At 38.6% G+C, this 27,581-nt stretch overlaps 1 protein-coding gene across 8 annotated transcripts in view; it reads right to left on the bottom strand.

Annotated features, from left to right (window-relative positions):
- Positions 1 to 27,581, bottom strand: part of Klc (kinesin light chain) — a 108,554-nt gene that overhangs the window by 39,300 nt on the left and 41,673 nt on the right. For 7 of the 8 annotated variants that reach the window (XM_083112021.1, XM_083112019.1, XM_083112027.1 and 4 more), the window contains 3 exons: positions 3,819 to 4,062; positions 2,119 to 2,343; positions 1,476 to 1,575 (listed from right to left, as the gene is read on the bottom strand). In XM_083112021.1, the coding sequence (XP_082968147.1) occupies positions 1,476 to 1,575; positions 2,119 to 2,343; positions 3,819 to 4,062 (569 nt within the window). Of the gene's footprint in view, positions 1 to 1,475; positions 1,576 to 2,118; positions 2,344 to 3,818; positions 4,063 to 19,891; positions 20,404 to 27,581 lie in introns of those variants that run through there. The other variant, XM_083112022.1, reaches the window with a different exon arrangement.

Below are 27,581 nucleotides of genomic sequence, written 5' to 3' on the forward strand. Positions count from 1 at the left end.
GAATCAGGGGTGAACTTTATGTAATACTTGTCATGTAAACAAATATTTTTTTTCATAAAAAATCATAACAATTATAGCATAAATAATACATTATAGTTAAATTTAATGAATTATCAACCAGACAAACCCAAAAATTGCAACAAAGAAGTGCAAATAGCCCCTTAGTGTAATAGATATCCAACAGAAAATAGTTCAACACATAACCCCTGTTCCTACGCTAAAAAATTCTTACTGTAACTACTGATAATACTCAATATACCAAACTAAAGTATAGTTCGTCCACAACACATTCAAACTTCTTGCTTTTTCTTTTTAAATTTGTTCAAAATCCTACTTTTGGTGCACTCCTACAAAAATATTGATTCTTCCGGAAACATAGTAAATTCCCCGACTTTTCCAGACTGGTAAGACACCCTGTGATAATTCATGAAATTTACAACTAGCACGTTCTTTGTATATTTTTCCAACCAGAAGACAAATGGCAATCTTGTGTGGAGCTGGGGCAATCATTAGGAAATGTTGAACATGAAGGAATAAGAAATGCAAAGTTAAGAAATTGTTTACATTCTAACAAAAGAAATATAGATGAATGGCCAAGAGGGAGTTTCATAGAAAGGCTAATTGAGACTGGACCTACACCAAATAGTGCCTCCATTGGGTATCAAACATGGGTCCCTTGATTACAAGGTGATAGCAGGAGGTACGTTTGAGAAGTGATGGTGTAAAGGATAAACAGCAATATCTGTCAGTATTGTCCAGAATGGCTAGTAGGAGTACCTTTGTCTTCCTCTCCCCTACACATAGATCAAGATCCACGACTGGGACTTGTGAAAGAGCAGAATCCTACTGCCATACATGAAAAGGGTCCCAGATGCCCAAAATAACATGAGTGGATATACGTCAAGTGTAACACACTTTCTAATGTGGCATACCTAACAAGTGTCAGTGATCGGTACAGGATTGGTATTTGACACAGCAAACCCAATGATGTTCATAAACAAGATACAAATTGTTAAATTTTCTCTGGCATTCACAAGAATTACTGAGACATTTTTCAAATATGTTTTGTTATGTATTAAGTAGACAATATGGAAGAGAAGCCATTTGTTTACGGCACCTTGGTGGCTGAAAATGTTGAGTGGTCAATTCACCACCAAAGGTTCAGAGTTCAAGTCCTGGCCTGGGCATGGATGTTGCTTGTGAGCATCCCTTCATCAATTTCATCATTCACCATCACTGCAATTTTTTGAAAGTGACAGAAACAAAAATATAAGGAAATTGTAAAATACAAACACAGTTGTTCATTTATTTCATCAGTAGTGCACTCTGCTATACGTGTTCTCATGAACACATCTGCATAGGTGCAAAACTAAAAATTCTAGTCATATTTAACAACTACATTTCAAACATTGACTGACACACACACCTCTGTAAAAGTTAATATAATAAATAAATAACTATGAAGATATACTAACTTGTCCTTTCTTCTGAATCATCATCAGGAAATAGATCTACTACAGGATCATCTTGTTTCGGTTTATCCTGCTTAACTTCTGATGACGTGGAATCATCACCCTACAGGGGAAAAAAAGATTTGCTTCAAGTACTCCATAAAAATTCATCCAGCTCGCAACTGACTTAGAAATTCTTATCATGGTAATTTGAGTCTAAATACAAATTTTTAATTACTTAAAAAAACTTATATTTCATTTTTTATGTGTACACATTCTTCTTAATACTTCCCTTAAATGCATAAAACATAGAATTTTGTCTACAATATTCCAAGCAAATTTTATAAAATTTTCTGAATTTGTCTGAAGACTTACCAGAATAGAATTGAATTTTTACAATATTTATATCCTGGTAATGATTCTGACCTTCAGGTATGTACCAGTTCATCTGATACTCTAATTCAACATAAAGGGAACCAATCGCAATTAAGAAACTCTGTTCTCAAGTTTACACAGAAATTTCCCTACCAATGCATTCCATATTTTTCAAAAAGAATAGTAAGCACAGTAAGTATGTGTCAGATTTGGCCAAATATTTTTCAATTTTTAGTTCATATTTTGACAAAAAAATCTGGGTCTTGGTAATTAAAAACATAGATCTACTTACTATTACATCTTGGTCGTATTTTCGTATTGAGGACATAAATTCAAGATGTTTCTTTTCTTCTTCTAGCTGTGCTACAGCTTGCTCAGAAGCCTGCAACTTCTGCTGCGTGTTGGCGAGTTCATCCCGTAGCCATGCATTCTCTTGACATAATCTCCGAACTTGTGTCCTCAATTTTTGTTTCTCAGCTTCCACTACTTGGAGATGAGAAGCAAGAGCCATCATAACCTGCAGAAACGAATCCATACTTGATTATTAGTTACTGGAAACATCTATGGATGAGCTGATATCAGCTGTGTCTTATTTGAAGTTCCTACATAGGGTGGTGCACGAAAAGTCATATCATTGTTTTATGTTTGTATAACTGTCATACTCTTGATAAGATTAGTACAGAAGTAATGATCATAACTAACTAACTCTCTAGCCTTCTTAAACCCGAAGGTTCATGGCTGCAGCAACACAGGCCTTCCATCTTTCCCTATCTTGAGCAAGATCTATATACTCTTTTCCATCTCTACAGATTTCCTTTAGGTCCATCTCAACGTTGTCCCTCCATCTTTGTCTTGGCCTTCCTATAGGTCTCTTACCATCAGGTTTCCCAACAAGAATCCTGTGAACTCCTCTTTCCTCTCCCATTCGTGCCACATGGCCTGCCCAACTAAGTCTTCTTGATTTAATTATTCTAATAATATCTGGACATGAATACAAATTATGTAGTTCTAAATTATGTAACCTTCTCCACTCACCTGTCTCCTCATCCCTTTTAGGTCCAAAGATTTTCCTAAGGATTTTATTTTCAAATACTCTTAATTTGTTTTCCTCTTTCAATGTAAGGGAACAAGTTTCACACCCATATAATACTACAGGCAAAATTACTGTTTTGTATATTTTAACTTTTAGTTTCTTAGATATTAAACGAGAAGACAAAAGTTTATGAAGAGAGAAGTAACATGCATTTCCTGAATTAAGCCTACTTTTTATTTCCTCTTTAATATAATTTTAATTTGTTAATATTACTCCTAAGTAATGATCATAGCCTGGAAAAATTGATTCTCTGAAGGATAATATGGTCTTCTTTGTTAGTTTCCCAGCACTTTGAATCAAGTCACTTAAATGCATGAATACTACCCTTTCAAGGTCGATTTTCCTTCAGTATAGAACATTTACTTCAAATAGTTTTGTCTGTTTTTCAGAGCTCTTTCATATACCAAAACAGAGTCTCTGAACGAGTCTTAATTTCCACAAGAATCCTTCATGTTAACGGTAAACAGTCACTATCTGCCATTTCAGAAACCAGTGTGACTTCACCTCTGCCCAATTCAGACTTGTGATTTAATCTAGGGAAATCCTAAAGAATACCCACACTTGCTCATTCAGTTGAAATACTTAATAGTCCAGTTATACAATTGTGATGCGATATTTCAATAGTATGACATTTTGTGCATTCTTCAGATTTAATGATACACGTGAAAAAACAAAAACATTAAGAAACACATGCAATACTCATTAATGTTTTTAACATAAAGGTAATGAAAATTTCCACAAGCAAACAAAATATTTTTTTAAAATAAAAATAGCACTGAATTTGAAAATTCAGGCACCAGGTGAAAATTTTCAGGTGGCATGGCAACTGGGCAGCCTGTATTTTCCTACCCCTGGTTAGTGCCACTACACAGCATAATACATATGAGAAAAATACCCACCTGAGCCTCTCCGAGGCCTAGTTCGATCATTTCAAGTGACTTCTGAACAAGGCCTGTTTTCTCCTCTATCACATTGGAGTCTGCCTTTTCTTGCTGGGCAGCCTCCAGGCTCGACGTTAGGCCATTGAGGATTGAATTGTGCTCATTTTTAAGTGCCTCCAGTCCCTGCACCACCGTTTTTGTGTTTGTGATTATTTCTTCTTGCGTCATTTGTGTCATCTTGCCAATGGTCTCTATCTTCTTTCTGTTCAAAGATATAATAATATTATTAAGTGATATATAACAAGAAGTCAGAGCACATGTCTAATGCTAATTACAAGTCAAAATTACAAAGTCAAAGCATTGGTTAATTGATAATCATAAAAACAGGATACATTCTACAAGATGTAAAAACTTACTTTGAGTGTTGTGTTAAACCCACATTATGAATAGATAAGCTACCTGGGACTGAGTCTATGGTTCAAAGTGAGATCTGAACTACTATGTTTTTCACCTGGATTACAAGGGAACGATTTTACCACTATGCAATCGAGGTGGCCTTTGAAAACTTGGTGTAGTAAATATCCCCTAATTATACATTACTGGTCAAATATTTAATATCTCACATTCCAATTTATACATAGGCAATGAAAATGTCTGGGCTAATAATATTTACTTGAGTACTCCATGAACTGTTTTCTTCCTTTCTTTTTTTTTTTTTTTTTTTACATAAGCATGGTAGAAAAAAGTGTGCCTGCCTTACACAAGTAAACACCATTTATTCTGTACAGGTACATAACCAGTTAGGCTCCATCACTGTCCTGATATCCTACTATGAGAATGGTATGGTGGCTAGAAGGCCCTGCCATGGTAAAGTTTGTCGGAAAAATTTTCCAAAATTTCCTCATTATTTCATAAGAGATGAAAATAGTTTTCACCTATACTATGTATAGTTCCCACATAAGGTGGAAAAAATCTAAAAAAATTTCGGTTTGCATGTCTGATGAAAATGATAACCATGTTAGAAACTAGACAATTGCAGAATGGAGGTTTTTTTAATGTGTGGCAATCAGATAACTCCTTGAGGACATCAATTTTAAGGAACTATGGCAACACTGTTAAGCCTTGCTTCCATGTTAATAAAACATTAAAATACTGACCAAGGCAGAATTTATAGTATAATAAAAATATATATTGACACTAAAAAGGTAATGTTTCCACCCACTAACAGGGTCTTCTTCAGACGAATATTCACAATAGAATCTACGTTACCTTACCTTTTTAGAGTGTATGTGTCTATATACTATAAATTCTGTCTTTGTCATTATTTTAATGTTTTATTAAGGAACTAGAAGGAAAGCATGTTAGTATATGGGCAAGAAATGTGAATTTCCTGAAATGCGCCAACCAGCAGCACTGCATGATAACTTTGTGGAAGGAACACACATTCAATTCGGAGACTCAGGATAACCTCTTATTTTGAAATGCCATCTGATACTAGTTAATAAGTGAAAGAAACATTATTGTAGAAACTGATGGTGGCATCGATTAAAAACAATGATTCTTCAAAATCCTGGTGTGAAGTATATTTGAGTACGCTGGGTATGTGACTAAATATGGAACAGTCTAGTTCTGCAATACGCTAGAATCACTGTTTAATTCACAACGAAATTTTGATGAAGACATGCTAGCAATTGCACCCCAAATAAAATGGGTTACCACCACATATTAGTGACACCAACTTCAAATATATTTGGGAGGGGGAAATGCATTCCCCTCCTCCAAATCAGTGCTTATGATACCATAGAAAGTCACTTCCTACAGAACAAAGAGTGCCTATCAGTGACTGAATTGTGAGAGACTGGATATTTAAGACCAAGGCTTCACAAGTTAATTATTTACTAAATATAAAGAAGACCGAAAAAGTTTATATCCATGCCCCTCATTCCGCCTGCAGTTGAGCAAAACTGGCGCAATTATCTAACAGTTTCATTATTGTTTCAGGTACAACAATAAGTTGTCAAAGTACTGTACCATCAGATAAAGATCCAATAAGGTTATTCTCTCAAAGAAAAACTGAGGTTCTATGTACAGGTCGATACCTGGTAAAAACTGGAAACAATCAGTCGCTTTGCACAAGAAACGATCCACTTCATAGCACCTAAAGTTCAGTTACAACTCTAATACGCAAATTCGTGACCCAATCGCTGCTATATAGCAAAGTTCATTTACTCCATTTCGTCCTTAGACTCCCCTCTTGAAAGCTTATTCATGCAAGCACGGTGAATACCATTCTCGATTTTCCCCTCTTTGTAAAGTTGGAAAGGCGAGAACAGAAACTGGATTACAGAATCAAGATTTTTTTTCTTCAGCAAATCCATTGTTGATTGATTTGTTGTTTTTAAGTCCACTTTATGCACAGAAAGGCTAATCGGGGTAACAGTTTAGTATATCGGAAACACATTAAAATAGGATATTATGTGTTTCGCATGGTTTGTACTTACCAATTGTGTATTGTGGAACATACGAGGGTCGTTCAAGGAAAAAGTTTCCCTATGTTTCTTAAGTTACAGACAAAATCAAGTTGCACCAAGTAGCATGGTCCTCTCTCACTTTTCAACATAATTTCCAAGGTGGCACAAGCATTTGTCCCATCGTTGCACAAGTTTTAGAAAGCCATCTGCAAAAAATTCTGGGTCCAGGGAACGAAGAACACTTTTCACGGCTGTTTCAATTCCAGGCAACATGTCATACGCATCGTGAGATGTTCTGCAGTGAGTTGTCGTGGGAACCAACACAATGAAACCTTCACGTATTCCAATTTTTCGTGGATGATTTTGTGTGCAGTCCCGATGCAAATGTTCAAATCATTGGCTGCTTGACGAACCTTGATTCGACGGTTGGCCAAAACCAGTGCATTCACTTTGTCAACCAATGTTGCATTAACACCATTTGCACTGACATTACAGAGTCTCCATAAACAACAACCAGCTTCCTGTGGATTTCGATAGGAGCAAGACCATTTGCCCACTCATACCGGATCACAGAACGAATCTCTTCTTTACTCCACACCGCCAAAACACGTTGTTCCGTCATGACTCGCTACTCCTTATGGCCAGGGCACGGTTCTCACAGGTCTCACTTGTTGCACAACACTTGAGCAACCTTGTGTTCTGATGTCACGGAAGTAAGCTTTTTAATTTTTGGCTAGATGCCTACGTTGTCAGGTTAGGCTAGCTAGGTTTAGTTTCCTTAGCCTAAATAATAATTTTTATTGTATTTATGCTAATGCAACATAACCTAACAGGCCTAACCTAACCTCGTAGGCATTCCTCGTCTGACATCAGGATGAAAGGTTGCTAAAGTGTTGTTCAATCAGGGATACCCATTTCTCACTGCATGACTCATGCTAACCACGTGCCATGCATGCATGGTAGCACGCACGAACATTGCATTGTGTGTAAATGTAGAGGAAAGACGAAAGAACACATTGCTAGTTTCATTTCATTTATCGGGCTCGTACTTTCTCCCCCCCCCCAAAAAAAGGAAACTTTTTCCTTGAACGTCCCTCGTAGTTCAAGTTGCCATTATGCTTTTTACACGAAAACAAACACAATTTTTCACATACACAGTGATTTCTTTGATTCCTTTCCTTGCTTCCGTAACACACAATATGGTGGCCACATCTCGACTCTTTGTGGGTATGCAGTGTTTCCAACCTTCTTCACCAAAAAATACCTACTATCGTGTTTGTCACCCGTGGAAATTGTACATTATGTACAGGTAGCTGACGGATAGCCTCACGAACCATTTCTGATAAGGTTAGGTTAGGTTAGGCAAGCATAGGTTTGGAAACACTGACAGGGGGGTTACGTCATGAAACGTACGCTGCATCCAGTTTAGGTACGGGAGGCAAATGAAAACAATGGCAATTGTGTGTCGGTGAGATATTTCTCTTGAAAAATACATTGATTTCCCGGTCAAATATATTCCACGATGAAAGAAAATACCTGGACGAACGTTGTAAACCTTAGACAAACTCATTTCCGTAAGTAGTTTCTTTTGTAAAAATGAAGACATGTGTTTCCGATATACGAAACTGTTACCCTAATCGGTACTAGAACTACAGTTTAACCTTCAGACCGCCGAGCGGGTTTTCAAAAGTAACCTCTCTCTGGCCGCCGACTTTGCGCGTGATTTTTAAATTTTACACTTATTTCAGAAAAACGTTATATCTCTGAGACTATTTGAGCAATCTACTTCGGGTAACTTTTGTTTTTCAGCTAGAACATCAGGGCATGCAACCGTGCAGGAATCAAAACGCCAAAGCCAATAAGAGGGGTTAAGTGGGCTGCGGCCCCCAACTTTCAATGAAAAAAATCATAAAAATGGGGAGTTTTTTTCATGTATTCTATAATGTAATGCACACAGGAACATGAAATCACTTTCATTCGGTTGAGAAAGGACCATTTTTTGAAAATAAGGCTAAAGTTTCCAAAAATAGCGGGGGAAGAGCGGGCAAACTCCCCAATTTTATGATTTTTTCATTGGAAGTTGGGGGCCGCGGCCCACCCAACCCCTCTTATTGCCTTTGGTGTTTTGATTCCTGCACGGTTGCATGCCCTGATGTTTTAGCTGCAACACAAAAGTTATCCGAAGTAGATTGGTCAAATAGTCTAAGCGTTATAACATTTTTGGTCAAATAAGTGTACAAATTTAAAATTCGCGCCAGCTTCCATACGTAACTTTGGAGTCGGGGGTCCGTGGTGGGTGGGTTTTCTTTCACATGACATTTCAAAGTTTTATCTGAACATCTGTCAGCGTTTACAACCTCACATACAACTATGAAGGTGCTAAAAGCACATGAACTTTTCTCAACCACTCTGCTGCCTGGAGCAAATCCATGGCTATAATTGGTTGTTTCTTGAACTCCACTTTATGCTCAGTAATGCTGATCGAGACTGAACCTACAGTTTACAGTTCGAAGTTAGATGCCACATGTAACTGTGGCGTGTATCGAAATATGCGGGCAAAATTTTAAAAGGGGTTATTTTAGTTACATATTATGTAGGTTGGAAACACTGAGTCCACATGTTTGTACCAAGGCGTGTGTAATAAACATATTAATAATGTAGGCCTATACACACGAAATATACGAGCCACAAATTTTTCTTCATATTGTCTACATGTTATTACTTATTAACGATTGAAATCGAGTTTTACGACTATAATATTTTGGTATATTTCAAAACAGTACACGAGTATGACATCGAAACACAACGTTACAAACTAACACTATTTTCCTAGTTTTCAGATCAAATTGAGTGATATTACTGTATGCTATTTGTATTAAAAAAATTTAAAAAAATACCAATGTTATAGTAAAAATAAATTACTATGGCTTAACGTGACAAAATAAAACAGTACAAAAGAGCAGGGCCTAAGAAGTACGCTTTGAACGAAGAAATTGCTCAGAAAATCTGCACGAGTAAATTACTTGCGTGTGCAATAAAGCAATTTTGGCAGTGAACGGAATGGGAAAACTGGGTGAAGCTCCAACTCCGCAGAACGGACCACTAAGCGCTATAATCATGTTCGTGACGTCACACTACACACCCACACTCTCAAGGCTGCCGAAGAACTTTCACCTCCGACCAGTGGCGACTCGTGGAATTTTAGGAGGTGTAGGAAGTTATGGTAAACAGACGGAGGAAAGTTTTCGAAAATGCGTTCAATTACACAGTGACATGTATCGCCTGTATCTTGGATTAGCCATTGGATTTGTAAGGTTAACTTCAGGTCCTCCCTGCCTGTCATGTGTGGATTAAGAACAGCTTTGCCAATACCAACCTCCTGATAAGAAAAGGTGCTGTTTCAACTCATAAATTACGCTAAATGTGATAAAATTATGCTAGGGTTTGTTATTATTATTATTATACAATTATTAATTTTTCATAATTATTTTCTGATGACTGTAGTAGTTTTAAGTTCAATTTTATTTAGCTATTTTGGAGTTGTGAACTGCGTTATTGATTATTTATTGTAGTTAAGCAACATTAGGAATTTCGACCATTCAATAAAATGGGTTTAGCATGGTGCTTGAAAAAAGTTGAAGAAAATTCCATGACTGGTAACTGCGTCCGTTTGTTCTATTTGTGACCCAACTTTTTCTACAGATTTCTTTGTATGAAATGTTCCTCCCTTGTTAAATCGGGGAGGATAAAGAAAAGATGAAAACAAGAGGATGGATCAGGGCCTGTAAAAGCTTGTCCCTTGGTCGGCATACTTCCTTTTGTTTGAAACAAGTCCGCTAGAGAAGTACAAACAAGATCTGGAGATTTTCTTAATAAATATTTCCTCAAAATATCTTCATTAGAATTCAATTTCTCTTCTTCCCAGGAACGCCCGTTTTTGAGATGATGCTGGATTTTCCATTATGCCAAACACAGAATGCTAGGTGCCAACGAAGTTCAAATTTTGCTAGGTTTAGAGCCATTATGCTAGAGTTGGCATCACTGTTGAGGAACCCACGGGACCTTCCTCGCGAACCGTATAACTGGGAAACACCCCGCGTACCCCCGTCCTCCCTTGCACTGCCCCTCACCCATCTGTCTGTAGGATGACGAGAAAGGTTCCTCAGCGGCAGGCAAAGACGGTCGGTCATCTTTGGAACGAGCAGGTGATAGCTAGCACATTGACTCTTGACAGTCGAGTACCGAACCTTGATTGCGCTCAAATTTTTATAACGCTCATTAAACTCTTAAAAAAAAGTAGAAAACTGGAAATAAGTATAAATGAAACTGTAGGAAGTTCCTCACTTCCTACATGAAGGAATCGCCACTGCCCCCGATTGACCACTACAGCAAACCTCGCCATCGGTAAAACTACGATGAATCTTGTGCATATTTTCCATCTAGACGTGGCAATAAAAAAACTATACAATTGAGGTATTAACGTGGCTATAAATTAGGGATATTATCGACGAGGTAGTCTCGAAATCGTCTCGCTTTTACCGAGACTGTCTCGGTCTCGTCTCGATGTTTACAAGGCCAGCTTGATACCTACTACAAAATCGATTTCCTTAATGCTTTTGACATTACATGCATGTGTAGAAACTACGAGAAAATAACTTTTAGGTTTCCACATATACAGTGGCGTGTCCGAAGGGGAGGGGAGGGTCATCACCCTTTTTGGCCCAGAATCTTAAAAAAAGAGCCAAGGCAGGAAAAGATGGCTGACTTACTAAAAGGTACACGTAACCCCCTCTTTAGAAAATCCTGGGCACATATAAATTTTCTAACTGATAACACTGATTTGTTCTCGGCCCATAGTCCTGGATGTAAATTCAGGTGCCAGAGCCTCGTTAGTGTGAATGATCATCCAGCCCGTTAATCACGAAAAGAGCACGCCAAATTTGACTCTCACAATAAACTTTAGAAACGCAATTACTGGTTGTGTTAAAAACCACTAGACACGCCCAGCAGTGTAACTAACGTAATAAGCCCGTTTCTCTGGCCTCCCCCGCCCCCTTTCCTCAAAACGATTTTTCTAATTTCCAGCTTTCTAGAATTCTTCTTTGAAAAACTATATGCTGATACTTTTCGTTTACTGAGGTGCAATCACCGTTATCTTACAAATGAACTAAACATGAAATGTTCGCCATGGAAAAATTGAATTATTATCCTAACAGCAGCACGGGAGTAATCCTTATCGCTTCGTATCTTCGTTTTGCATTCTCCTGTTCTAGGTACTGTAACGGTGCAAACTTCCCACACCTGCTGACGTAGCCAGATGGTTTTAAAACAAACATAAGCCTCCTGATACGTTATTTATCGCTCTCGCAAACGCACGATTTTGTTCGGTGTTGAAATATATTTTATAGTTTCAGAGATAATTCGCCGCAAGTTAGATCTACACGTTCAACGTCAGTTGAAAACACAAGGCCATAGAAACAGAGTTTGGACGTTATCCGTGAACCAGTTACGTTACAGAAACTTTTATAAACGCACGGTCGATGATTGGTTTAATTTACATCGTTTCTCTACCACTTTTGGATAATCACGAAGATGATGATGAGTGATGTTATGATGGCATAGATGAAGAGACGCAAAGAACACTCATGCCCAGGCCGGGATTCGAACGCGGGACTCCTTTCATCGTAGCACGACGATGAAAATTGAGCATGCTCTACAGTTTCGCTACGACATAGAAATGACGGGTTCGTGGGGTATGTTCGGTTCAAGCCATCTTGTGCGTAAGATCTTATTCAAAACTTATACAGTGTGAGTAAAAAGTAATGGGATAAGTACACGCCTGTTCACAAAAAGTAACATTTTTTTTATAAGGTTCGACAATTTACGTATGTGCCACTTAATCTGAGCACGAGTGTATATGAAAATAATATCACCTTTAACCCGCACATTGACAGACAAAACTCCAATTATATTATAAACATATCAGCCAGGTGAGTGATTACTATAGGGAAACAATAATAGAAAGGGGGGAGGCAATTGTTTCATTGTAATTGGCTCCCTTTATTGCCTTACTTTATCCTACAAATTGAGAAACCCATTAAAGATATAACAGAATGCATCTGGATTCGGACGGCCAGCCTGACGTACTGGTCGATTCTAGGTTTAAAAAAGGTAAAGTTATCTCCCGTGCCATGAAGGCCCCACCCCCCACGCATTCTCTACCATGGAAGTGATGTGATCAATACCACGCTTCAACCCTCACCCCAAGGTACCCACTGATTACAGGGTGGGTGAACCGCAGAGCTGCTTCACGCAGCGACGTTGTTCAAAAATTCCCACCTGAAATTGCCTATCCCGGGATTCGAAACCGGGTCCCCCGTGTGGCAGCCAGATGCCCTACCGTTTCATCACCACACACATTACACCACCGCAGTGCGTGCGACAAACTAAGAGCTGCAGTAGCAATGAAGAGATATCTCGTCAACAATCTCCGCCACAGACTCATTTACCGAGCAGCGTAGCCACGCTGGGGTTTGAGGAGGAGGGGGCTGTGTATTCTCCTTAATTTTGCATACCACGTGACGGTACTTTCCTCTGCTGTGACCGAGCGCACCATCTCACCTTCTGGTTTTGGTTCGGCCCGTTTCTACCGCGTCTCTCGAACCGACCAGATCAATACGACGAAGCACCCTGCCCTTTATACGTCTCGCCACAGTGACAGTTTGTAAAGCTAGGGGGGGAAATCTGAAGCAATGAGGCGCAAAGTTCCACGGGGAGTTTTAATTCGTCGGTAAACCAATCCACCTCCGTGTTTCTTACAGCAAATACAGCGACCAAGGAATGGGAATGTCCTTTTGTGACATACTTAACCAAAAGTTCGCAGAAACACATTTTTCACAAAGGATTTCAGTTTGTTGCTTTCGTTTTCGGCGAAAAAGAATTGCAGAAGTTTCATAACATTCCTGGTATGGCCCCGCCCCCTTGGACAATACGCTAAGGACCTGAGCATACACAAGGGTAAAATAACAATTTAGGAAACCTCTTCAGAATCATGAATGGCCAACAACACACACGGGCCTTCTCGATGGCGTTGTGATAAGGTCGTTGCCTTATAATTAAGGGGTCTTGGGTTCGAAGCTGCTGAAGGCACACATAGTGGTTCGGATCTCATGCCGTGCAGGCCTAGTCCTGAGTAGACTATCGGTGCATAAAGTGGACTTACAAAACAAACATTGGCTTTTTCAAGGGGTTCGGATTCGATATCCGGGAGGTAAATTGTACAGTGATTCAGATCCCACTATTAGCTGTAGGCCCAGTTTCAATTAGCCCATCTGAGCATTAAGGGGACTTAAGTTTTACAAACATGCAAGCGAGTTCTTTCCACTTTTCCATATCAGTATCCTGCGTACTAGCAACAAATGCGGCATTACACACACATACGGAAGCTCCATGACACTTCTTAGCACAGTGCATTAATAGGTTATCAACTCTTAACTCAATAAATAATCCATCGGAATTCCACTTACCAAAAATAACTTTTAGAATGGCATGCATCAAGTCACTATAGATTTCATAACTCAGATTTTTTAACAATATATGTTTATTACTATTGTATTCTCTATTTGTTATATATTCCACTGGCTTAAAAATGGGTTTTGTCCATGTGCAGGACTAGGACTAGTCAAATGTGGAACGTACGGTACCAATGCAGACAGAAGCTGTCGCTATAAACATGCAACAATAAATACACATTTACCAGAGTTAAGACCGTAAGATACTTTCAATGTTAATACAATGAACGTCTTATTTGTATTTAGGTTTATACATGTAGTTTCCCTATTAACTGCGATGGTGATGATGGTGAATTAAAGGACAGAACACGAATGCAGGCGCCTCCGTGTCTTGCAAGATATTATCGTAGGCTTGTCACTATATGTAATCACTTGTTTTACTCTTGGGAAGACACAGAGTTTGCTGATGATAAAGGAAAACCAGATGCTTGTTACTAATTCGGACAGACGTTACATGCATTCGTTACGCAAATTAGAGAATAAATCATACATGGCTTAAACGTCAGTTACAAAAATAGTTTACAGCATTGATACATTATTTAATTACAGATCTGAGAGTTGATGTAAATGCATGTTACCACATGCTAATTTCGAGATCAAATATATCATGGCAATATGAGATATTTTTTATTGAGTTATTTACAATTTTTAACAGAGCTGTTATTAATGAAACGCTACACGCGTCATAGCAATGAGGGCGGTAAATATATTTTAGATGGTCACTGCTGATGCATTTGTGTACGCGCATGGACAGGCATAATGCATTTCACTGACACAATTGTTTCGAAACGTTACAATCTGGTATATGAAAATACAAGTGTGTGTGTGTGTGTACACACACATACATACTATAACATATTTCGTAATTTTTAACATTCGCTATGAAAGTTGTCCAAGACAAAAATGGAAATGGTGGTCATTTTAAGACGAGTTTACCACTTTCATTCTCGCAGAGTTCTTTCACTGCTTTCATTTGAAAAATCTTATTTTTTCAAAAAATTTAGAGGGGTTGTAGACCCATCAGCCCCCCCCCCTTTCCTGCGTACACCAGTGGGTCAGAGTATAACGATACGCTTACCAAATGCCCCAAATATTCTGACGCAAAAGGTCAGTGTCCTTTTGGTGAATAATACGGGAAAATCGATACGATGGAGAGATAATGCATGCGCTTTCTGCATTCAACCACCACGAAGTGTGGGAGAAACGGGCTGGTGGATTGCAGAGAACAAATCTCAAACAAATCAAAGAGAGTTTACTGGTGAATTACTTGCAATTCCCAAATCAATAATATAGCAGTAAGAATACAATTAATAATGCAATTACAAATAGGTTTTCAAAACATTTGTAAATGATGCTTCAAGGGCTGAAGGGGAACTGTTGATCTGAGAAACTGGGGGTTGTTCAAGTCTACTATGTGCTGACAGGTTAATCGGAACTGGACCTGGAATTTAAAGTGGGCTTCGCTGGGAATCGAACGAGAGGCCCTTTAATAAGGCGACAGTGTTACCACTACGGCATGGGAAGTTCTGAAGGGTGGGTTAGACGAAGACTTGACTAAACCGTGTAGCGTGAGAAGATACTAGAAACTTATAGTTCCTGAAATAGGTGCTACTTTCTCATAGTCAAAAAACTGTGATAAAATGTACCAAGGAAGAAATACAACTGCTCATATTAGATTGAGATTAGTACATACTTTCTACTTTCCTTATGTCTGAAATGGGTTATTTCCATTTTTAGTAAATTTTCCAAAATTAAATTTGTGAAGGTGACAGGCGAGTCAACATTGCAATACTCGCGAAATATTCATTTTAAAAACGTCCTCCACCTGCTTTGTGCATAGCCAGAAATTACTTGAATGATTTGGCAGTACTATTACACTATACTTATAGTAAAGGCAATGCTTCGAAGTAAGAATTTTATACGCACTAGGGTTCGCCACGTACAAACCATGGCGAGCCGTAGTTTGGGCAGCCGGATTAAAAAAGGGTTGAGACATCAATGCAAAACACACAAAAAAATATGTATATGGTAATCAAAATCATTTTCGGATCACAAATGGCCTAGTCCCTCCACTCATAATCGTGATGGAAAAGTCCGTTCACACTCCAAATTTACGCCATATAGAGCATTTCTTGAACAAATGCACACTGAAATGAATTATCGATTGAAAAATGCGAGTATTTAATAAACTATGCATTTGTGAACAAAATTTGATCGACCTACAAGTATTTAACAATCTTGATTACTGAAGGTGACCGGTATTTTACAATATTTTTTTGGGGGGGGCAGGCGGGGTAACCAACAGTCAAATTACCAGAATACAAGTTAATCTATTGTCTGGCATAGAAGCAACTGGAAGGATGAAAAGAAGTTGAACCTATATACACCCAACGGCAAAAGTAAGTGTGAGCGAATTGTCCATTAACGGTTACATTCCTAAATATTAATTAACACGAATGCACCTCATTTCTGCTACTTTAGTTTTATCAACAAAAAAACCCACAGCCACTACTCAAAAATCAACCGCCCCCCAAAAAATACATTTTCCTTGCTAAAGTCACAGATTATCTTCAAATGACCAAACGTTCACTCGAGTGGTTTCTCTGCTCGATACTGTGGCAACAAGTTGTTATTAGAACACGGTTTAGTAGCCAAAACCAGCCTGGTAGCCAGTCCAGCGTCAACTAGGGTATTCCAGTAGCATTCAGCTCCGTGTGATTCTGCCATTGGTGTAATCTCTACTGGTAACAAGTCAAGGACACTACAAAACGCTGCAGATGTCTTACAGAAGACGAGAACCATTGTCACTTCACGCTCTGCTGAGTTGTCTGGGAGAAAGACAATGGTGTACTATAGTGATAAGCAGTGACGTCTTAACCACGCGCTTTGCAGACAAAGGACACCGGATCTTGCTCGTCACGATCCCTCATATAAAATTTAAGTGCACAGGAACAAATGTCAATTCGAGTGTGATAAATGCTTTAAGAAAAAACTAGATATGCGCGTTCATCAATATTTATTTGACAGCCGTCACTCAAAACGGCGGTGATGTTCCCTAAAGGGAGTTTTCAGCTTGTAAAGGGGAAAAGGAGAGAAAAATTTAAAAGTTTGCAAGAAACGGGAAAATTAGATTACATGCATTAATGCCTGCACCAATACTTGTATTTGATTCACGCTTGTTTTTGTTGTTCCGCTTCTTGTACCAATTTCAATGGTAACTTCTACCACCGCCGTAAAGTTAGACAACACACACAACGCCTTGCAGGGAAGCCAGTATTTCAGGATCTAGGTGTCACATTTTTATTGCCGGTGACTGTACATAATTATCAGAGACTTATCCACCCACAACTAACATGTGTATCAAATTTATGGCGACATGCCCCGAACAAAATTATTCACAAAAACGCCTAATTTGGTACTAAATTTGATTTTACGCCCCCTAAAATCGTACTTACAACTTCCTAAATTAAAATTTCCGTGTAAACTCAGCAATTAGTGACCATTTATTATCGATTTTCTTTGTTGTATTTCTTGTTTGTAAAAAATACGGAATTTTTTTTGGCATACGGTAGGGGAATTTACCCTCAAGGTCAAATCCCATAAGTAAAATTGACCTTATGAGAATAGTAACACAGTACTAGACGTCAGAGGATTGTCAGCTTGCACCGTCTAGTGACGTCTCCTATGATATTCATTTTCGAGACACGTCAATAGAACCTAAGACTTGGAAGTATGTACTGTATGTAACTTATAATTTATGTCTACATATTGAAACTGGTTTGTTATGATCTTGAGGCTGAATTAAGGAAGTTTAAATACATTTTTCATCTTTTTAAAATGGGGTTCACTTATTGATACTAACAAGTCCTGCAATACTCGCAATTACCTTTCCCTAGATAGAAGATTTTATTCGTAAATTTTATGCGAATGTATTGAGGGTTACCACATGCAAAGAGCCTGTTATTTTTTACCTGACTGGGGTAACTTCTCATGCTAGTTTCATACTAAAGCATAAGCAGATAAAGAGCACAAATATCAAGTCATGTCTTAACCAGATTTCAAAAGATTCACTAAGCGTTCAAAGAAGAAGAGAATTGAAATATCGTACCAATAAGGTATTATCATTATCAAACATTACATTCTTTCACAATTTACGTTCGCAGGAAGTTATATTTTACACAAACACGAGAGAGAGAGAGAGAGAGAGAGAGAGAGAGAGAGAGAGAGAGAGAGAGAGAGAGAGAGAGAGAGAGAGAGAGAGAGAGCATTCCCAACGAAAAAGGAGAGATGCAACAGTGCCCTCATAACTGCACGTGAAGAAGTCTGCGTGTGTGTTACCTTGAGATGATTTCCATGTTACCTAATACCTCAGTGTCGCTAATTTTTTGAGTAAACCTGTTAGTTCCAAACATCCCTCACGGCCTATACTACCAATCCATCGTATTCCATTCCACTTTTTTAGTTCCACAAGTTTTTCTTTTTTAGACTTTGAACGATTATTTGCCTCGCTTAACGGAATTCAACGGCGTTTTAAAATATACGAAAAGCGTTTTGGGCATAACTGTATTCAAGAATATCTAACCGGTATGAAAGAAATAAAGTAGCACTACGATTAAGAGGAAACAGAAGGAAACTTTACTTCAACCTCAAGTCATAATACTAAGAATAAATCCAAACAAACCGAAAGTAATAGAGATGTGTTGCATGTCATTGTTATTAGTATAATACTTAATTTTCCACTCTCTCTCGGTCACTTAATGCGATGAAATGCAATAAGAACATTCCATTAGCTGATGATACAGAAAAACAATACAGCCCAAGTGCAGACTCCAGTAGATGTATGTTGAACATTGATAAACGAATATAAAATTAAATGAGAATCTCAGTACTCAGGCTAATTGAATTGATAAAGTAATGCAATCTTATAAAACGTCACTACAAAGTCGATGTCGTTATTAAAAGCTAGACTATCAAGAGGTGTCTGATGAAAAACATTACAAGAAACAATCAAAACAAATCTAGTCGCCAAAGCATCGTTCGTCAGTATTGACTTTTTCATTTGCGTTTGGATCAGGCACTACACGAGAAACACCTTTCACTGCGGCAATCAAAAAGCTTTAATACTATGAAATATATGTATGCATTACGATAATGCAAATATAATCCTCAAGTCGTTTATAAACTGCAACGGACACCTACTTACTACCACTGTCGAAAGAATCATAGCAAAAAATTATGAAAGTACGAATAATTGATTGATTTTACGTCGCTTCTCTGCCACTTTTGGCTAATCGCAAAGATGAGGATAAATGGTGGTAAGATAAAATGGATGAAAGGAAAAACACACATGGACAGGACATAACACAAGTCCACACGCCAGAGCCTCGCTAGTCCAGGGTACACTACATGGAAGTGAGGTTGACATTCGGTTGCTTATGGGAAGTTCACCCTACCACCCCAAAAGTACGAATAAAAACACACGCGAATACACACAAGAATATTAAGTTAACGATTTGGGAAAAGTTACTTCGATATTACCCATGGAAAAAAAAGCAATAACTTAAAAAGAAAATGTTATAGACACAATATTAATTCTCAATACTGCAATGAAGCACAAGTAAATCCAGTTTCATGTACACATCTTGTTGCAAAATTTACCAGAACTACGAACGACCAATATTTGAGGAGCAGACAGTTTGGTTACACTGTACCAAGGTAAGTTCATGTTGAAGTCATTTACATTGAAATACACAAATTTTAATTTATTGTCATATCGCATTTCAGAAGGTAGCAATAGCCTGAATATGCATAAGTAATTCATTGAGCGAACTCCAGAAAGCCAACTTGTCAAGCTTTACTCAGCAAATCAATAGTCTCTCCGATGCAAACACACTGGAAGTTACCAAGGTACTCAACACTATCTACCAATAAATTCGACCATAAAAAGAAACACTTTTCTCACTTTGAAGCAGGTAAACAAACAATTAAAAAGTAATGAGCATTTGCTGAAGCCAGGTAAAAGCAATGTGAACTGCAAAAAAACACTTACATCCGATAAGCATTGATAGTCTTGGACATAATGGATTCAGGCTTGCTCTTGTCTTAAGTTCGTCACCAGCTCTGCCGACATGGCACTGTTCGGAGTCGATCAAGATGATCCACTGCACCCTGATCGGAATCACTCATCAATTGGAGAGGGGCACTGTCTTCATATGAAATCACGCAAACACAAGAGCACAAAAAGTACCGGAAATAAAATTTCAAAACGACCACAAAACGTACGCCGGTGAGCAACGGAATCCGAGTACAAATATATCAAAGATTGTCGAAGCGTCCGTAACTTCACCTACCCGAGAGCAAAATACCGCACCACGGAAAACCCCATTCGGTACTCAAGGCTATATGCCAGACATGACGTCTCTGAAAAACCACAGGAGTCACATCTGCACTCTCGGGCCGCGGCGTTTACACGCACGATAACGCTCCACCGCATAAACAGCTATTTTGCAAGTCCTAAATGCAACATTTTGAAGGAACTACGACCTGAGGAAAGGCGTGGTCTGGTTTAATAATGCCAGAAATACTTGAAATCATTATTGTGACTCCCGCAGTAAGGCCCCATCGATTGGTGACGCACTCGACGGCGGCGCACTCCGCAGACACCCCGCCCCTGCGAGAAAGGGGCCCCGATCGCAGGCGCCTCTACCCAGACACGCAACGGCGATGGTCAGCTGTTTTGGAAAAAGCCACTGAAACCGTAGTGCCAAGGTATATTTGTTCTTCCCTTTGAAATATGCCATGAACAAGCGGAATGACCATCACTGTCTAGTCTACGGGAAGTAACAACCTAACGGGGTATGCAACCCGGCAATTTTAACTGTAATTTGGGTTGCTTGCCTTACGGAGCGCCCTTTAACTTTCTGCAGACTGTACACTTAAGACGCATAAATTCCCAGAGCTTGTGACCGACGATCCAAGTAGCACTTCTCTGCGAAATTTGATGCCAATTGTTCGTACCAAGCTGCGAATATTAGAAATACAAACATTTTCACTCTACATTACTAAGAGTTTGTCTGCAGTCGCTTGCAGCATGTAACACGTCGCGAATATCAGTTACTAAAACATGCTGATAGCACCAACTAGCATGTATTATTTTCACGATTACATTTTTAATAATGCCTACCTTATTTGGTTAGGAGACCAGGTTTAGGCCGATCCTCGCGACGTAACACGCTGGATGTCTCTGAAGACAGACCCCATTCATAAGTATCGTGAAATAAATTCGTGGTTTCCAGGATAAAATTTCAAGCATAAATACTTTCACAGTCTTTACAATTTCCTCCCTTACTTTTGATAATATTATTGGGGAAAAAGTTGTCAAAATATGAACACTAACAAAAAAAAAATATGTTTCTTACATTGTACTTCAGTATTCAGATAAGTTCACATATTTTATACCAAAGATGAAATCCGTTCTGTGTGACGCCATTACAGTAGTTGCTTCATGCCTGGATGAAGAAACGAGAGATGGGCGAAATTAGGTGTTTACCACGAAAAACTGTTTCAAGGGTAGGCAACGCTTTTTATATATTTTGTAATAAAGGAGAAACAACTACGAAGAATGTGTAATGTTTATTAATATTTCACGACAGCTGTTTTAAAAAGCAGTAATTGTTCAAGAAGAAAATCCAGTGACTGATTCCAGCATAATTTTGATTCTCTGGTCAGTACGCACACCCTGATACCTACCGTTCAGTTCACTCACACGGCAAATGCCTACTTTATTCCCGATGAATTATAAAACGAGGAATAATACGTACATCTACAAGTCTGGCAGCCTTTTTTTAGTGTTCTAAAAAGCACATTTTACGGTTTTGTGCTTAAAATTGTCTATTTTAGTATTTATGAATGGGCTTGGTTACAAAGGGAATGTTTGCACAACATAGGTTCCATTTACCTGCCAAAACTGGTTCCGGAATGCATGTGTTGAAATGAGGAAATGCCTAAGTTGAGTGGGTAAAACGCCGATTTCTTAACTCATTTTAGTCTATTGTAAAGTAGAGGCTGTTAGTTATCCAGACATTTTAGGAGTCTTACGGTTTATAGTACCAGCTTTAGAACCTGTTTCAGGTGATCAGATGCGAGATATTAAGTGCCTAAAGTATCGAGGACTGATCAAAACGACCTTAATTTCGACGTCATCTCTCAGCAACATTAAAGGGAGTATCAATAACCGATAGGATATGTGTCTCATATAAAGTAAGAAAATACGTACTTGTAAAGAATCTTGAAACATACGCTTCCACATTCACTCCGCGACCAGGCAAGACAGGATCGGCCGAACAGGTAGTATCACGATTTTTTTAAAGAAAATAATAATTTAGTAAGTCGCGCTGCTGGGTGACCGCCCACTCATTTTTGAAAACCAAATTTCAGAATTGTCCAGGATTTCCACGTATTATAAATAATTTTCCACCCTACTCTACACTGGTTAACATGCTACTAAATGTTGCCTTCAAATCTGAAAGTCAATCAAAGGAATCAGTTTGTTCCAAGATTGCTGGGAAAATCACATTTTATATGAAATATTCCCACAAAAAAAGTTTGGAGGAAAATTGAAATGTGTTTATGGTTTCCAATTCTTAGAAGCAAAAATAATAATAATTTTCATGGCTTTTCCAGTTCAGTGAGAATGTAAATTCTGCTATAAAATATGAAATGGAACTAATTTATAGTAGGTTGGGTCCGTCTCTCAGTATTCTAAAGCATCTGCATGTCTGGAAGCAGGTTAAATATCAATGATCCATTTCTCCTATCTCTCCTACTGAGTAAACATTGTTTCCCAATTCTTCCAGGAAGAAACCATGCCGACTTCTGTTGCTGACGCATCGAAACGGTTCAAAAGTAATCTGAAACGAAAGCCTGAGACTGGCAGTGCAATATCAAAACGTCGAACGTGCCTTCACTGTTGACGGGACAAATTTCAGAAGATAGCATCGAAACAGTGCGTAAATAGGAGAAAATGCAAAAAAGGAACCCTGCTTTGGAATAACTTGTGGAAAGTCTTCTGAAATGGTAAGAAAAATTACAAAACATTGCATGAAATAGTGTATAACTGCGACACATATCTTGCAAGTTTTGCTATCTTCTCGTGGGTATATACTAAATGACCGGTCCATCGATCCCATTGGAAATGAAGACGCAGGTTCATTAAAAAGTGTAATTTACTTTCATTCTCAAATACTGGCAAGTTAAACAATCCTCGACTTCAAGACTTTTTAAATGTATTTTCAAAATTCTGACTCTTTTTGAGTCAGATCAGTAGAAACCCTGAAACTCTTCTCTCTCATGATATAAATTTTTACCAAAGATACGTTCACTGAGAGGGAAATGAGAATTCAAATTCCAAAACACATCAAGTTGAAAAGAGCGCCATCATGCTAGCATTTAACACGGAACTAGCTAAGCATCCATAAATCGATCACTGCGAATAGTTAAAAGCTCTTTAACGTCCGTTCCAGCAGGAAAAACTTTTGCGGTACAATAAAATCAATAGGACGACACGGATGTGAATTTAAAAAGACCTACAACACTCAGAAACGGAAATTGAACCATGATACTTCCACTTTTTGGGGTGAACTAGACCATTCAGAATACTGTCGAGTACAGTATTAACGGTTTATTTTTTCCATTAGATAAAATTTCTCCGTAAAATACAATATAAGACGGAACAAAGCACAAAAGGTAAGTATGATATTTCAAAAAACCTGGGAAGTACAACGGTATTTTATCATCAAATGATAAAGATACAATTAACTGACTGGTAAATTGCGAACATTTACCTGATATGGGGACATAAGCCCCTTAACAAAAACAAAATTTATGGCTATCACATATTTTGTGGAGCTGAAATTATCATCAACAATGCAAAGCACACGTGACAGATAAAAATTACCGCCTTTGATGAAAGCTGAGAATGGAAAGAGGCAGTCAGCATGCACAAACAAGACATAGGACTTCAACCCCGGCACATATCATACTGGATGTTGGTCCAGCTAGCAGAGCCTAAATTAGAATGTAAGATCGCAGTTGACAGGGTGTACTGCACTAAAAAGTAAAAGTAAAAAGTTTGTAAAAGTATCTCTCAAGTTCACTTTAGGTTCAGAAATGCTAATCAGGCCTAAGCTACATTTTAAGGTAGGATACGAACCACTGGAATGTTCCTCCATCGGGAATCATTAGGGTGTACAATGTGGCAGAGTATGATCCCTCCCGAAAAGAACATCCTTCACGACCCCAGACAAATACAGACAGTTATTTGACAATCCTCAGAGGGGTATCTTACTTTCAACCCAATATCAAGCTTATGAGAAAAGTTCAGATTCGGAAGATGGCCAAACATATCTACATGTACAGGCTCAACGAAGTTAGTAATAAGGTGTGTTTTATACAGCGTATATTGATACTCGTGTAGATTGAATTGAATCTTCTGCAAATATACTGTATAAAGAAACAAACTGCCGGTGTACTAATTGAAGCCAGTGTACCGTCATGAGAAACTGTTATGGAATCATCAAAATACCCTACAATTCCTATAATTAAAATTATTTTTTTGGAAGAAGGGGCAGGCAAGGATAAACTCAAGCGATGCAAAGTGGTAGGTTGTACAATTCTCAGATGTTCAATAAGCCCCTAGCAACGAATATTTTTACCTATTTATAAAAACTAGAATCAGTATTCATGAACTGGAGACACTTAGTAACTAGCTACATAAACTATCTTTGTGTGTACAGGGCGTGTGATACGTCAATCCCTATTTATAAATTATTTATTTGCTAACCCATTCTCCTGCAATGCGAGTTGTTACACATTCAATTTTTGAGGATTTGTTTGACGTGCTTGACACGATGGAAGATGGTCAACCTCAAAGACAGCCAACAAAGCAACCATCCTTGGCTCCTCCACTACAACAATCCTCCTGAATGATCTCACTTTTAAGCCATGGAATCTGTGACAAGATGGAATTTGCAGAAAATTTTCTGCTGTATCATGATGAGCTGTTTGACAAAATTTTGTGGTAGGATGAGACAGTATTTAACATTGCGGGTTTTGTTAAAAGCTGTCATTGTTGAATTGATAAGCAGGTGTGTGTTGACAAGAGACAGGGACATCCAAAGATAACAGTGTGGTATGGTATCATGTCTTCCATAGCTGATGTACAGTCACCGGCAATAAAAGTGGGACACGTAATTCCTTAAATACTCGCTATCCTGCAAGGCGTTACGTGTAGTGTTGCCTAACTCTACGGCGGTGACAGAACTTGCCATTGGAAATTTGCTATTAAAATTCACTTATCGCTGTAGTGTTAGGCAACACACATATCGACTTGCAAGGAAGCGAGTACTTTAGGTTTTAGGCGCCCCATTTCTATTGACTGTACCAGTTCGATTACGGAAATGTGTACAGAATGCTGACATTGATTTTTGAATTATGTCAAACACAAACTCAAGGGGTGGATTGAATAAGAAGGCTAGTGGGGACAGAATCGGTTAGCAAATGAAGAAGTTGTTTAGTGTAGGGATGGCCAAATGGATCCGGATCCGAGAAATCCGGATCTGGATCCGGAACTGCGGATCAGGGTCTGAAAGTTTCGGATCCGGATACGAGATTTCCGGATCTGGATCCGGGTCCGAAAGATTCGGATCCGAGAGATTCGTATCTCAATCCCATTATAATATTACCACACCTTAAGAGGTATTATGATCTTCGATTACAAAGAAATTTTTCGATAATCCTACAAGAATTTTTTTCAAGTGTTGTTCCTAAAATACTTTGCTACGCATCGGCTAACACACTCGTGCACACATGTCAGACGTGATTTTGTAAATGCAATTGAAACGAATATGTATTCATTCGAATGTATTTGAAATGAAAACAAACATAAATGTGAGACATTCCATTCCAGGATGAAACCTTTAACACATATAACAAGATAGAAATGTTATACAAAAATTATACAATTGTTCTACAGTTACAGTTTTACAAATTAAAATAAAACATTATAATATATGCAGAGTTAAATAATTACAAAGTGTAAGACTAACAAGGGAGGTTATCTAAGTTATCCGATTTCCATGAAACTTGGCAGTATAGTGGGGCCAAAAAGAATAATTACGTGTTTTTTTTGTTTCAGCTAAAAAACTGTTTTAGGGGGCAAAACCCCCTCAAATGTCAAGATGAGGACAAATTGAAGTGAGGATCTGACCCCTGTGTCCCTCCAATTTCCATGAAACTTGGCAGGTGTATAGTGGGGCCCACAGGAAGAAATACGTGTTTTTTTTTTATTTCAGCTAAAAAACGGTTTTACAGGGCGAAACCCACTCAATTGTCAAGATGAGGACAAATTGAAGTGACGATCTGACCCCTGTGTCCCTCCGATTTCCATGAAACTTGGCAGGTGTATAGTGGGGCCCAAAGGAAGAAATACGTGTTTTTTTGATTTCAGCTAAAAAACTGTTTTACAGGGCGAAACCCACTCAATTGTCAAGATGAGGACAAATTGAAGTGGGGATCTGACCCCTGTGTTCCCCTCCGATTTCCATGGAACTTGGCAGGTGTGTGTATAAACGGGCCCAAATGAAGAAATACGTGTTCTTTTCTTTCGGCAAAAAATTTGTTCTAGGGGGCAAAATCCCCTCAAATGTCAAGATGAGGACAAATTGAAGTAAGGATCTGACCCCTGTGTCCCCCTCCGATTTTCATGAAACTTGGCAGGTGTATAGAGGGGCCCAAAGGAAGAAATACGTGTTTTTTTTTTTGTTTCGGCTAAAAAACTGTTTTAGGGGCAAAACCCGCCTCAAATGTTAAGATGAGGACAAATTGACGTGAGGATCATCTGACCCCTGTGTCCCCCTCCGATTCTCATGAAATTTGACAGGTGTATAGAGAGGCCCTATGCCCACTTCAATTTCTCCTCATCTTGACATTTGAGGGGGGGCTCTATACACCTGCCAAGTTTCATGGAAATCGGAGGGGGAGACTTAGACCTCCCTTGTAAGTGTATTAATTAATTACAAATCGCGCACGCGCGCACACACACTATATATATATAATATATGTATATTAGGTATATTAGCATGTAACAATATGTTATAAGCACATTCTTACTTTCCAAAGAAGGGCATGTGGGATGGCAAAACAGATCCGGATCCGAAAAATTTTAGGATTCGGAACCAACCGCATCCGGATTTCGGATGCGCCAGGATCCGGATCTGGCCATCCCTAGTTTAGTGTGGCCCGCTGAGAGGTTGCTTATTCAATTTTAAACATCTGAGGGAAATGCATTACTGAGTTAGTTTCTATGTACAAGTATACAAGAACGGAAATACAGTTTAAGAGCTTTTATGTCCGAGTTTGCAAATAACATTGCTCCCATTCTTTGACATCACCGCTGTGTGGAAACGGAGGAACAAGAGGGAAGTATTATAATTTCTCCAGGGGATACGAGAAGTACCAATTAGTACTCACTTCACTGATTTCCTCTCATGGGTCATAAGGCTTGGTCTTATCCTCTCGGGATTCAGGGGAAATTAAACTGGTACTGTTCTATTCTCCAGGTCAAATCCAATTTGTTTAGTAGCCCATACGGTCATCGTGTGTTAGTCCCGTGCACACACTGCCTATGTTGCATACGATTCTCAAAGAGAATAAGTAATCATTGCATTGGGCAGTTCAACTGC

The sequence above is a fragment of the Lepisma saccharinum genome, chromosome 25 (genome assembly GCF_977018435.1).
Source record: "Lepisma saccharinum chromosome 25, izLepSacc3.1, whole genome shotgun sequence".
NCBI lineage: Eukaryota > Metazoa > Arthropoda > Insecta > Zygentoma > Lepismatidae > Lepisma > Lepisma saccharinum.